This window comes from Kwoniella dejecticola, chromosome 10 (genome assembly GCF_000512565.2).
Source record: "Kwoniella dejecticola CBS 10117 chromosome 10, complete sequence".
NCBI classification, from domain to species: domain Eukaryota; kingdom Fungi; phylum Basidiomycota; class Tremellomycetes; order Tremellales; family Cryptococcaceae; genus Kwoniella; species Kwoniella dejecticola.
Window position 1 is genome coordinate 363,366 of NC_089310.1, and position 11,845 is coordinate 375,210.

The following is an 11,845-nucleotide window of genomic DNA, read 5'->3' on the forward strand; positions in this document are numbered from 1 at the left end:
TTCTTCTATACTCGTATAGTCCAAGAGAGGTTGGTGTACAAGTATAAAATCAGCGTAACAGCTTAACGGACAATGGTTAAACAATCTATATTATCAATATCTCAGTACATCGAATATATCAAGATATCAGAATATCGCTCTATGCATTCATGATCAATAATGCTATGCATGTAAGCTAGGTAGGTATCGTATCTCCAAGTTGTATTGTAGAGTGTTGTACATTATCATTTCTAGCTCATTCCCAGCTGATGCTTCGAAGACCCACAAAAACGATTTGGTCTTTTTCGAATCCCTTTCTTTCACTATCTTTGCTCTCTTCTTTTGACAATTGGTCATGGATCGATATTTACTCAATCATCGAAGCGTCCAAGCCCTGAAAAGTCGCATAAGATTAGCCTTTGTACTTTGCGCTTTGTATTTGACAAAACAAGAATAGTCGACAACCTCAAGGGCAAACCGTAAAACATGAATAATCGGAAGGGTACGCGGACTCACCAAACCATTCAAGAACATATTAACGTTCCTCAACTTCATCTCTGCCCTTTCTTTGCTCGTTGACGGGTGTCTAGCAGCTTGGACGGTATGTAGGATCTTCTCTCTCAGCGCACCCACAAGAGCGGTTTGATCTTCCTCTTGAGCATTCACAGCTAAGACAGCTACAAATCCCCATACTTCCGCTTCCCTCTTTTCCATCTCCAAGCCCTCTCGTTCCGCCAGGGGATTATCGCCGCCTAGCAAGTATGCTCCCGGTCCAAAGGCGGCTTTTTGGGCGAGGGAAGAGGGGAAGAGGTCTGGTAAGTGAGGCAAAAGGACGTGTAGGAAATAAGTGAATGTCTTGGACCTGAATCACGCACGATTCAGCAATCAGCTTTTCAATTTCAACTTCAATGTGCAATCTGGAATGCCGCCGAGATGGCAGGATATGGAATCAGAAGGAGGGACTCACCATTGGTCAAGTTCTGCCGGATCCACTTGTTGATTCTGCTGAGGATTCATCGGATCAGGTACAGGAGCTCTGATGACGCTTTGCGCTTTCGACAAGAGAGCCGTATACAGCGCAACTCCAGGCTGAAATGGCAAAGACGTATATCAGTCTTTCAACAGACGATTCGGTATAATCTAAAGTTTTGTAGCTTACTCTGGTTGAAGCGACTCTCCAGACTTCGGATCGTTGAGCTGAAATAGCCAACACCCCAGCTACGAGGCCCAGACCACATCGGTTGATGATCATGTCCACACCCGGAATGACGAATTGCAAAAAGTTGTCCGTCTCAACTTCCCTCTTCGCTCGATCAAGCCTGTCCGCTCTGGTCAACAGCGAAGAGTCGGCGACGGGCGGTGGTGGAGCTCTGGCGACTACGTCTAATTGAGTGTAAGTCGCAATAAGCAGAGACAAGAGGGTGATCGTCTGATTTTGCGGGAGGTGTCGAAGTAATCTAGGGAAGAGCTTTTGCCCTTTGACAGGATTGATCAAGGAGATAAATGGGTGAGGGTTACTATACGGTCCAGCAGGATGATCAGCTAATTGGCTCAATAGGCCATTGCCGAGCAGCAAGGAGAGGAAAGGTAGACTCACCTGATATCAAGGGGCTCCATAACCATCAACCTCCTCCATATGTTGTCGACCTTACTTTGACATCTGCTATGCCAGACTTCTATCTCTTCCATTGCCGTCGGGGGCGGAGCATCTCTTCTCATCTGTTCTAGCTCCAAGATTGCATCGTACAGCTCCTCAAGGGCGAACATGATTTGTTTCTTGGTCAAAGCCGCACGGTGTATACCTGTTTGCTCGTTCAAATGGGACGCGGGTCTGTTTTCAGGTTTGTTGCTTGTTGGAATAGCCAAGACCGGTCGAGGCGCAGCCGCATTTCCTCTGGTCACCCTTCCGAGAGCACCTTGTAAAGCAGCTATAGTATCAAATTCATCAGCTCGTGCATCAGCCAAATTGAAAGAGACGGGGTGCGCTTACCTGTATTGGCCACCTTCTGGTGCTGAGCTCTGTTCTCGACGAGCTTCTTGACTTGAGTAGACAGCTTGGTCATGGTGTTCTGACCCATTTTACCGAACCTGTTCCCCACTGGTCCTCCAACCCCCAATCCCAGTCCAGCACTGAGTTGAACTACAGTGGGGTTCTCTCCTTGACCTTCAGCCATCATCCTACTTCTCTTGAGCGCCGAAAAGACCTGAGCGTAGAAATCCGAGGTGTACGGGTCCGCTGTGGCAAGTTGCGAGAGCTGTATACGAGTGATAAAGTCTTTATCTGAAGAACCCATCAGATTGTTGTATTTGGCCATCGATTCAATCTTAGCCGTTATCCTCTTGTGCAGTTCCTCCATCCTGGCCAGTTCCTCTGGAGACGGTCGTGGGGGTTGAGGAGGTCCAGCTTGATCAGGAGCGAAAGAGGGTGTCCCTTGTCCCGATCCACCTTGGGGTAAAGGCTGCGCAGCTTTGCCCAGTTCAGGGAACATGCTATCCAGGAGAGCTTGTTGAGAAGAATATCCGGATGCCGCTAAACCTGGGACCTGAGTTGGGGTCGCTTCTCTGGGCGGCAAAGGTTGTTGAGGCGTAGCTTGACGAGCAGGCTCGACATTCTGCTCCATCATTTGTTTTTCTATCTCTTCGAGGGAGAACACCTTTTGCTGTGTCGGTGGGGCCGACGATGTACTAGGAATAGCCATTTGGGCCATCTCCGCCTCGATCTCTTCGAGCGATTTGATATGACCCGGAGCAGGTGGAGCCTGAGATTGAGAGGGGAAAGAGGCTGATGGAGGTGGAGTAGGTTTTGTCACTACCCAACAAAGACGCAATTAGCTAACGGCAGAGGGGTCAAAGAAGGAGGAAAGCTCACTCGAGCTGGGTGCAGTGCCCCATGCAGGACTTGATACAGCGGGTTTGTTATTCCATGAAGTCTCGACAGAACCTGAGTGGGCGGTATTGGGCTTGGGTCGAGCAGGAGCCTTAGTAGTGGTTGTTTCTGTCTCGGCACAAGCAAATCAGCCTTGTCTCATGGCCATATTTACATCGCGGAATGCTGAGGGAGAAGAAGACTGACTTTTGGAAGGTCTAGAGGAATAGAAATCATCTTCCGAAAAGGCAAACGGATCATAAGCTGCCTTGGGCTTATATCTAGATTGCGTCGAAGCTATCTTTCCCGTAGTTTGACCATGACCGTATCCTTTTGAAGGTTGAGCAGCCGTTTGGGCGGAGAATTGGAAGTTATTGCCTGAAACCAGCAAAAGTCAGAATACTGCATTCATGATTTTGTTAGGAGAATTGAACTTACTGACTGCTCCCAAATCATCTCCAAAAGTCTCATCGTTCATTTCATCACCACCTTCCATCAATCCACCTCCCATACCTTCTCCCCATGTGTATACCGCCAAATCCTCCTCTTCGCCTGCACCGCCAAGCGCGAACGCATCATCGGCTGCCGATGCTGGGAACCCCGAGGTGTTCTGCTGCTGATTTCTTCCCTGACCTTGTCCAGCAGCACCTCGCCCCGGTAGAGAGGTATCGAAGCCGAAGAAGCCTGACATAGTCCTATGACTTGACCTAGTCCTGATATTTACACTGTTCTCGCCTCGCGGTTCGACCGACTACCTGCTGGACGCTTGAGCTCTCAGTGATCCGGCGTAGGTGTTTTCAGTCAAGGCAAGAGGTTTCGCACTGGCAAAGTCACTCGTCTGTTTGAGGCGATTTACTGGAATTGATCTGATCTTTGAGGTTGAATCGTCATGATGAATCAATCAGTCCATCGGTGCCACATGCGAATTCCCCGATCTTGCTAGGTCAATTTGCTTCCGCTCAAGCCAAGAGTAACGGTGGAGGTGATCCAGTGGCAGAGTCTGGGCAGACACTGTGCATATTGCCTGTGTCCCGTCTCACGTCTCACTTGTTCATTGATATGTATTTTGAGACGTATGCATACCAAAAGCTTCTTATTCAGGACGATCTCATTTCCGGTACACTACTGAGCACTCTGACAAAGCTCTATGACTAAGAAACAAGAACTATTATAGCTGATATATAACGGATTTTCGCGCTCACGCTTGTAGTCTGTTTCTTCTCATTTTCTTCTCATTGCAGATAATTCACCAATCGATCAATCAATCACCGTAGGATCAATTAGAAAAGGGTGAAAGCACCGCCAACGATGGCGCCGACAACAGCTACGATACCGCCCATCATCGAGTTAGTGAAAGCGATCGGAGCGACCTTGAATCCGGCTGAAGAACCACCGGAGCCACTAGCAGAGGCAGAAGGGCCAGTGGCTTGAGAGGTGGCAGTGACCGGAGTGTCGGCTTCGGTGGAAGTAGCGGCAGCAGCAGTGGCAGAAGAGTAGGCTGATTCGGCGGCTTGAGGGTTAGAAGCGGTGTTAACAAGCACATTGTCGATCAACTACAATGTGCAACCAAAAAATCAGCCATCACCGAAGTACTGCGACTGAATTTTGTTCATCAGACTTCACTTACGTGTACAACACCGTTGTTGAGAATTATATCGCTCTGGACGATCTTAGCGGTAGAGTTGGCAGATTGGACGAAAGCACCAGTGGAGTTGGAGATGAAAGTGAATGGCTCTCCACCTGCCGATGTGTAATTACCAGAAGCCAATCCAGTCGAGTAAACGACTGTACCGTTGATGATGTGGTTCGACAATACAGCAGTCACCTGAGTCGAGTTGAGTTGACCCAGGGAAGATTGGATAGCTCCAATAGCTGAGTCGCTCGGAGCGAAAATAGTGATTCCATTGGCGGAGGCCAAGCTGTCCGCTAAGCCAGGGATCGATCCAGCAAGGCCGAACAATTGAGGAGCGACAGCTGGAAGAGCCTCAGTGAGGGATTGGGGCAACGACAAGACCTGGTCAATCACGTAGACGTGCAAGTTCGCAGCAGTGGCATTCCCACCGGCGGAAATGTTGGCAGCGGTCTGAACGATCTCGAAAGAGGTAGCATTGGTGCTGTTCTTAGTGAGTACCAAGGGTGCCGAGAAGTTGCCTGGCAAAGTGTAGTTCCCGCCTCGGAGAAGAGATCGAGCGATGGTGTGGTTGGGCGCGTTGGCGACTCCAGCAGCGGTGTAGGTGTTGTTCAAGATGTGGTACGAAAGGATCTGGGTCAATAAGGCCGAGTTACCCAAGATATCTTGCGATATGTTGGATAAAGCCTGGTTGGAAGGAGCGAAAACGGTCTTATTACCGTTAGCGAGCGAGCCAAGGAGGGCTTGTCCTTCGGTGGTGTTGGCGATTCCTTGAGCGGCACCGACGAGCGAAGTCAGACCGGCTCCGCTGTAATGTAAAAAATGGTCAGTGGTCATATATCAGGAAATGTGTCTTGTCGGAGCGAGAACGAGTGCAGAGTACGACGCGTCAAGAGCGGGCTGTGGATTGAGACGGTCGCACTTCATGAGAATATGAGGCATTTTCCGCTAGCAGATGGATGATCTGTTTTGCAGATCTAGATCACTCACGTCAAAGCCCCCAACACAGTGGTCAAGTAATCCGAACTATTTCCAGCAGCCGACGCCGAGGGCGCAGCAGCAGAAGCTGATCCACTAGCTGCTGCCGATGCGCTGGAGCTCTGTGCGTAAGCGGTTGCAGGAAGCAAGAGGAGTGAAGATAGAGTGGTGAATTTCATTTTTGCACTTGTATCTGTCGTTGACTTTCGGTTTTGGTTCTACGCTGTATTTGCAAATCGTTATGATATATTGTGAGAGGGGAAAAGAAGAAAAAGACGAGGAATCCTGTAAGAGCCAGTAATTATATATGGCGACATCTTTCGTATGATCGATCTACATACCCCTACGAAACATCAGGTCGGCACGTTATTCCAAATTGGGGAAAAAGATCGGACCGTAGAACCAGTCAAGAGAGACTGGAAGAACGCGATGTACGAAGTTACGAATGAAATCACATCATCTTTTTCCTCATCTCTTGGCTTTGGCTTGAACCTGTTCTCTTACGCCATATGCTTCCTGTCTAGTGCTTAGGTGAGGTATTCACTTCCCCATTTTCCCCGCACGGCGTACATCATATCTCAGGGCATGTTACGAGTAAAAAGTACTACGGATTTTTCTGATCGTGATCTTCAGACACCACCTGTACCCTGACTACACGCTAAATCATCTTTTGTCTTGGCTTTTCAGTTCTTGCTCTCTAGATCGATCGTGAGATGCATGTCAGAACGTCAAATGGCAGTACACGACCATGATGTGCGACGTACCCGCGTATGTTGATTATCGTAATCATCTTACGCAATTAAGCCTCGTTTTGTCGTTCTCCTTCTCGTCCTTGCCTATGAAATGGTGAAAAGTAGATGACGACATATCGTCTCTCAAGTAGCAGTTCAAACTCCCGTCGAAGGTTCGCGTTGGACCGGCGATCACTTTCATGCGCAGCCCTTCAGTCAGTCTCATATGGGATATACAAGCAAGGTGGAAGTCACCCACCCTGCAAAGCTGAAGGATAGATCAGAACGGCGTTCATACGTTCATACGCATTCCGCTTGGGCAGTTGAAAAGGTAGATATTTTATCACGTCATACATTTAGTGAGTATTAACGTTATCACTGATCCCGGATCAAAGCCCCGACATTATTTTCTTGACATTTTTGCATTTCACACTTGCACTCGCGTTCTGCCGTGAGGTGAGCCCAATCTGGACCGAGCCATGTCCATCAAGTAGGGAAGCGGAGCGGAGATTCGCGATACGATACAGTAATTGTTCCTGCTGCGGAACGGTCAACGCAATAATAATGGTAAAAGAGAACCCATAAGACATACTCAAAGACCGACTGCGACTGCGCATTGGATCGTCAAATTCAAAGACAAAAAGTCAAGTTCTTAGCTATTTGCGCGACTGCGCATGGCTTGGCTTTTGTGTAAGAGTAGGTTAGGTGATTAAGTAATCTGATAAAAGTCAGATGACTTGGTTTTAAGTTGTACTTTTTGTTTCCGTGGCCGCATCGATAGCCCGATCCAGTGGGATTGGATCCAGCAGCACGCGTAAGTCACACAATGAGACATCTGTAATGTCGCTACCGCCCACCGGATCCTGGTGAGGAGACATTTGTAACTCTCGCCTATGTTTGAAGATCAATTCCAAGAGGCAGTCATAGACAGCAGTTAGTCCGTCCACGCGGTACAAAGAATCAGCCATTGCCTTTGCAAGGCACTGAAAAGGGGAAACGAAACCAAGACTCAAATCCGTCAAAATGGTCACGCATCTCTTGCGTGTCTTGCAACGAGGCGCCCATAACTCGACCTTCGCAGCAATTCACTACGGAACCCGGCAGATTCCTTGCCGCTGAGTTCGGGCTACCTCAGACGCCTGCGCACTGACGGAGTCATCGAAGATGGTCGGTTCTTGCGAGGTACAGCATCGACAACTGAATTCAGGCCATAGTACCTGCAGGCTATCGTGGACGTCTGACTGACTGCAATTCATCTGCATTGGACCGAAGCTGTACTGTACGAAATCACGAGGTGACACAGCACAGACGATCATCCATAATGAGGACTGTCTGCAAAGCAGGGATGCATTACATATCATAACAAAGGTCCGATATCAGTGCCCGTCTCATACCGTGGCTGAACAGCGAATCTTGTCAGCTGTCCGAACAACCAGGAGTCATTTCCAGACGAATCAGCTCACCTGCATCCCCTCCATCTGAGGTATTCAGCTCATGGTCCAACAAAGTCTTCAGCAGGTATTTGCGAGAAGCAAGATACAGTTGCCGTTTCTGGATGAACGCAAGTTCAGCTCGAATACGCTTTGAGCAATCCTGCGTATGCGTCAGATTCTGACAACTCGAAGCGAACAACTGCTTCTCCCTGAAATATTGCTCGTATTCCTGTATGAGCTGATGTTGGAAATCGTTTTCAGCTGCAAGAGACGCAATATCTGGATTCATAAAAGTAGCGCGACTCTTCAGCATACGTTTATCCCTTTCCAACGAGTCGATCCGCTGGGATAGAGAGGCAATGGTCTGTATGCTTCGATCGAAATCGGCACTAAGCCTCGACTTGTCATTCCTAAGGGACGCCAAGGTCGCTCTCAGAGATTCGTTGATCTCCTGAAGTCTGCTGTTTTCGCTTTGCACATCATGTGAGCTTGGAGTAGCTTGCGATTCTTTGAGGGATCTCACAGGATTGTAGAAGTTCAAGGACATGTCAGAGTGCGCTCAAAGAGATACAGTTCGGTTTTTGCTGTGAAAACGCTTGGTCGGGAGTTTTTCGAGTAGTAAAGGATATGAGATGTTTGTGAATAACTTCTCAGAGGCTGTTCGTCGGGACGTGACAGTATATGTAGTCGATTCACCTCACGGTAGTGCCGATGCGATGATACAAAGGATAGTCTGGCAGAAAGGATGCCGCGTATTCTCTGGGTTCGACGTTTCTTGCATTCTACGCCTTGAGACGAGGGAAGAAGAAATAATGCGAGAGACCCATTGTAGCTAGACAATGGTCGGGCGGCTGATTCGACCGCTATCTGCTATCTGAGACGAAGTGTACGGGGTATACACCATGAAACATGTCATGCATCAACTGACTTTGGACACGAGTATACTATGCAAAGATGCTGATAATGGATGTATAGCTCATGGGCACGACCAAATGAGAATCCATTCTATTCCCCTTTACCGCCCTCGACTTCCCTACTTCTCTCATCTTTCAACTGCTTCATCATCTCTTCCCGTTTCTCGCGAGTCTCTTTGACGCGCTTCTCCCAATACCCACTCAACTTATTCAACATATCTATTGCTCCGCCCTTTTTCAGCTCCTCGTTGAACTTTTCCAGCGAGCGCAGTTGTCCACCATCGGTGAACGAGGTTCCGTATAGCTTCAACAGATTATACGAGGGTGTCAATAGGTTGGTGATGGTATTAGGAATGGAGAGGATTGGGTGGAAGAGCGTTGTGAATGGTAAATGCAATAACGAGCTACCACATATTCAAGCATACGATTTAGCTTAGGTGTTTCACATCATCAGAGGGGGATTAAGAGATCGCGAGAGACTTCTTCCTACTCACCCATGTTCTCCCCAGTCTAGAAAGACCCAACCTTCTCCACCTTCCTCTCTCCTCCTCTTACCCTTGACATCAGCCGAGCCGCTGATAACGCTCCTCGACAGATTTCCGAAATCGTACTCTCCATCATCCCACTCTAGTTCCTCCATATACCGGCCGATCACTCCGTCCGGCGTGCCTTTCACATAGATAAAGGAGTAGGGCGTCACAGCGTTCCTCAACGATTCGAATGGACGCTTGTACCACGGTATACCGTCTTCCGTCGACCCAGAACTGATGCCGACACCCGCGGTACTAGCTCCATCGATAGAGGCGGCGGATCTTGTGATTGCTGGGGGACGAAGTCGCTTGAGTTGTTGTTCACGGGTCATGATTGGTGGTCTTTTCCGTAAACAGAACATGCGGCACATCGGACGAATGCCATCGGACTGAGTGCAGAAGGAAAAGCATTTCTCGGGTATTCGAGGAACTTCTTTTTCCACGGACGTTTCTTGCGTCGAATATGTCGAGTCTGTGGAAGAAGAAGAAGAAGAAGATTGGAAGTATGATAAAGAGGGATCGTATTTTGATGCTAAGATCGAAGCTGTATTTATCGGTATAGATGGTAGTAGTGGATTATTGGAATTGTCGGTGTTACTGCTGCCGCTGCTGTCGCCGCTGTTTGAGCTTGAGGAGGAAGAAGAAGAGGAGGAGGAGGAGGAAGCCTTCTTGTTGTATAGGGATGAGAACAATTTCGAGGATGAGATTGTCTGTTGCGAGTCCATATCTATATCTGCATTGCCTTGATCATCTTGCGAAGAAAGTGGAGGCGAAGTGCTCGATGAGGAAGATGATGCTCGGGACGATTCAGGATGTTCATCCGTGCTCGATGAACCATTGAATGAGGATGCTGTAGAAGACTCTCGGGTACGAGAGGAGGGCTGCGACATTGTCTGTCAGGAGACTATGGTATATGGTACGCTAGTGATCGAAGCAAGTTGGGAAACGATTGAGTTGATTTTTAAAAGTGCTTTTATGCCTGTCTTGCGATTACGATTGAATTCGCGAGCTGCAAGTTATCGAAGCTTGCCACTCATTCTAAGTTACGTAATTTGTTCGATTGTTTAGTATCTCGCCTTGTGATCATTGTTCATTTAAAACGCGTGCCTACACTGTCGGGGTACGGTTACCGGCTAATCTGGTAGAATAATTTCCAGCGAAAGCATTTCACAGCGCATTCAAGAGCATTCAAATCTTATCATACATCAACAGAGATCTTGTATCGTCCTACTTTACTGCCGAATCTGTTCCGAGTGCCTGGAGATCGAAGGTTCTGCATCACGATAGGTTGTTTTCCGCCCTTCGACGCCCAGCTGCAGTGGCAAAATGACTGAACACGCCGATCCACCACCTGATATACCGATGGAGGTAACGCACGACACCATCAACTCGTATCCTGACGCTCGCGAATCTGATGGCCCGACACTCTCGGCAGCCGAGGCTGAAGCCCACGATGCTGCCGGACCATCAACAACGTTCATCCCCAGACAAGCCTCTCCACCATTACCTCACCTCAACACCAAATCATTCCCAGCTATAGACGCCGACTCAGATGATTCCGACGACGAGGACGACGAACCAATAGCCACACTGCCTATATACCTGTCCACAGCACTAGGGAATAACGTCGATCTCTATCAATATCCACTCCAACATCGCTCGTTGAGTGTCCCGACGTGGGCGAGCGATAGGGGAAAATATATTTCAGCTCGAGTGAAGGAGAAAGTGGGCAGAGTGGAAATTGAGATCCCCGTTGATGCAGGGACAAATTATTGGAGAGAGGAGAAAGCGAGAGACCTGGGATTCGTGACTGATACAAGGGATGTTAACGATGATGTCGAAGGTGGATATGGGTTCAGCGGAGCAAGCTCAAGCAGGAAAGACAAAGATGGTAAAAAAGCCAAAGACAAGAAAGGGAAGGAGAAGTGGGGTGATAAGACCAGATTGAGAAGTGAACCTGTACCCAATGCAACGGGATATTATTCAGGTATAATACGAGATGGTGAGTAGCTTCTTCCACCAATTTACCTGAAGACGAAATTATCGCAAACGTGAGCCGTTTGCTGATCACGACTCAATGGGATGGTTTCAGGCGCATTACACCTGCACCCCATATCGAAACTCCACCAATTCCGAACATCCCTCACATATCTGGACGACGCGGACGAAAAAGCGAAAGAGAGATCCCAGCGTCGTGCGAACGGAATGATGAACGGTGATTCGGATGACGAAGGTCCGAAGAAGAAAGCTCCTGCGCCTGTCAAGGATCTGCGAGCGCAACAGGCGAGGAAGTTGCTGGATGAGGAAGATAATGATGGGAGTGGTAGTATCAAGGATTTCAGGAACAAGATGTGGTGGATGTCCAAGAAGGAAGAGGAGGATCAATGGGTATCTTATAAGTGGAAAGCTGGGGAAGTGAGTAGAGCCTCCATGGTCCATTTTCCACACATTGTTGTGAAGAGAGAAGTAAATCGCTGATCATGATTCGATCTTTGCAGGATGACGACGTCATAGAGACACTGGACAAGCTCATCGTTCCTGCAGACAAGAGGGAAAGGTTGACATGCAAGACTCGACCGTTGGATTTCCTGGATAGGCAAGACAAGATGCAGCTGTTGTAGCTGTGGCTAAGGGAGTCCGCTTGATTTGCTTGGAAGGGCAAAGAACGTTCCGTAGATTTGCCTGCCTCTGCCTCTCTCTCATATAATGACGTAATGAGATGCATGTACGATTAATGCTCCATATATCCCCTCTACTGCTCGTCGTTCATCATCGCAAGAATCC

At 48.4% G+C, this 11,845-nt stretch overlaps 5 protein-coding genes across 5 annotated transcripts; 1 reads left to right on the forward strand and 4 right to left on the reverse strand.

Moving 5' to 3' along the window:
* Positions 1-346: 346 nt before the first annotated feature.
* I303_107674 (uncharacterized protein) lies at positions 347-3,536 on the reverse strand (the record flags this gene model as incomplete). The annotated part of the gene is made up of 9 exons (XM_018410947.1): positions 347-373; positions 496-841; positions 947-1,068; positions 1,139-1,496; positions 1,577-1,907; positions 1,970-2,788; positions 2,849-2,974; positions 3,053-3,223; positions 3,284-3,536. 9 exons carry the CDS (start codon positions 3,534-3,536, stop codon positions 347-349), a joined length of 2,553 nt encoding a protein of 850 aa, XP_018259615.1.
* Positions 3,537-4,125: 589 nt separating this feature from the next.
* On the reverse strand, positions 4,126-5,632 carry I303_107675 (uncharacterized protein; the record flags this gene model as incomplete). The annotated part of the gene is made up of 3 exons (XM_018410948.1): positions 4,126-4,398; positions 4,473-5,283; positions 5,466-5,632. 3 exons carry the CDS (start codon positions 5,630-5,632, stop codon positions 4,126-4,128), a joined length of 1,251 nt encoding a protein of 416 aa, XP_018259616.1.
* Positions 5,633-7,572: 1,940 nt separating this feature from the next.
* On the reverse strand, positions 7,573-8,164 carry I303_107676 (uncharacterized protein; the record flags this gene model as incomplete). Its single annotated transcript, XM_018410949.1, has 2 exons — positions 7,573-7,583; positions 7,648-8,164. 2 exons carry the CDS (start codon positions 8,162-8,164, stop codon positions 7,573-7,575), a joined length of 528 nt encoding a protein of 175 aa, XP_018259617.1.
* A 458-nt stretch (positions 8,165-8,622) lies between these two features.
* I303_107677 (uncharacterized protein) lies at positions 8,623-9,951 on the reverse strand (the record flags this gene model as incomplete). The annotated part of the gene is made up of 2 exons (XM_018410950.1): positions 8,623-8,935; positions 9,026-9,951. The coding sequence occupies 2 exons, from the start codon at positions 9,949-9,951 to the stop codon at positions 8,623-8,625; spliced, it is 1,239 nt and encodes a 412-aa protein (XP_018259618.1).
* A 436-nt stretch (positions 9,952-10,387) lies between these two features.
* On the forward strand, positions 10,388-11,682 carry I303_107678 (uncharacterized protein; the record flags this gene model as incomplete). Its single annotated transcript, XM_018410951.1, has 3 exons — positions 10,388-11,063; positions 11,154-11,476; positions 11,560-11,682. 3 exons carry the CDS (start codon positions 10,388-10,390, stop codon positions 11,680-11,682), a joined length of 1,122 nt encoding a protein of 373 aa, XP_018259619.1.
* Between the last annotated feature and the right edge of the window lie 163 nt (positions 11,683-11,845).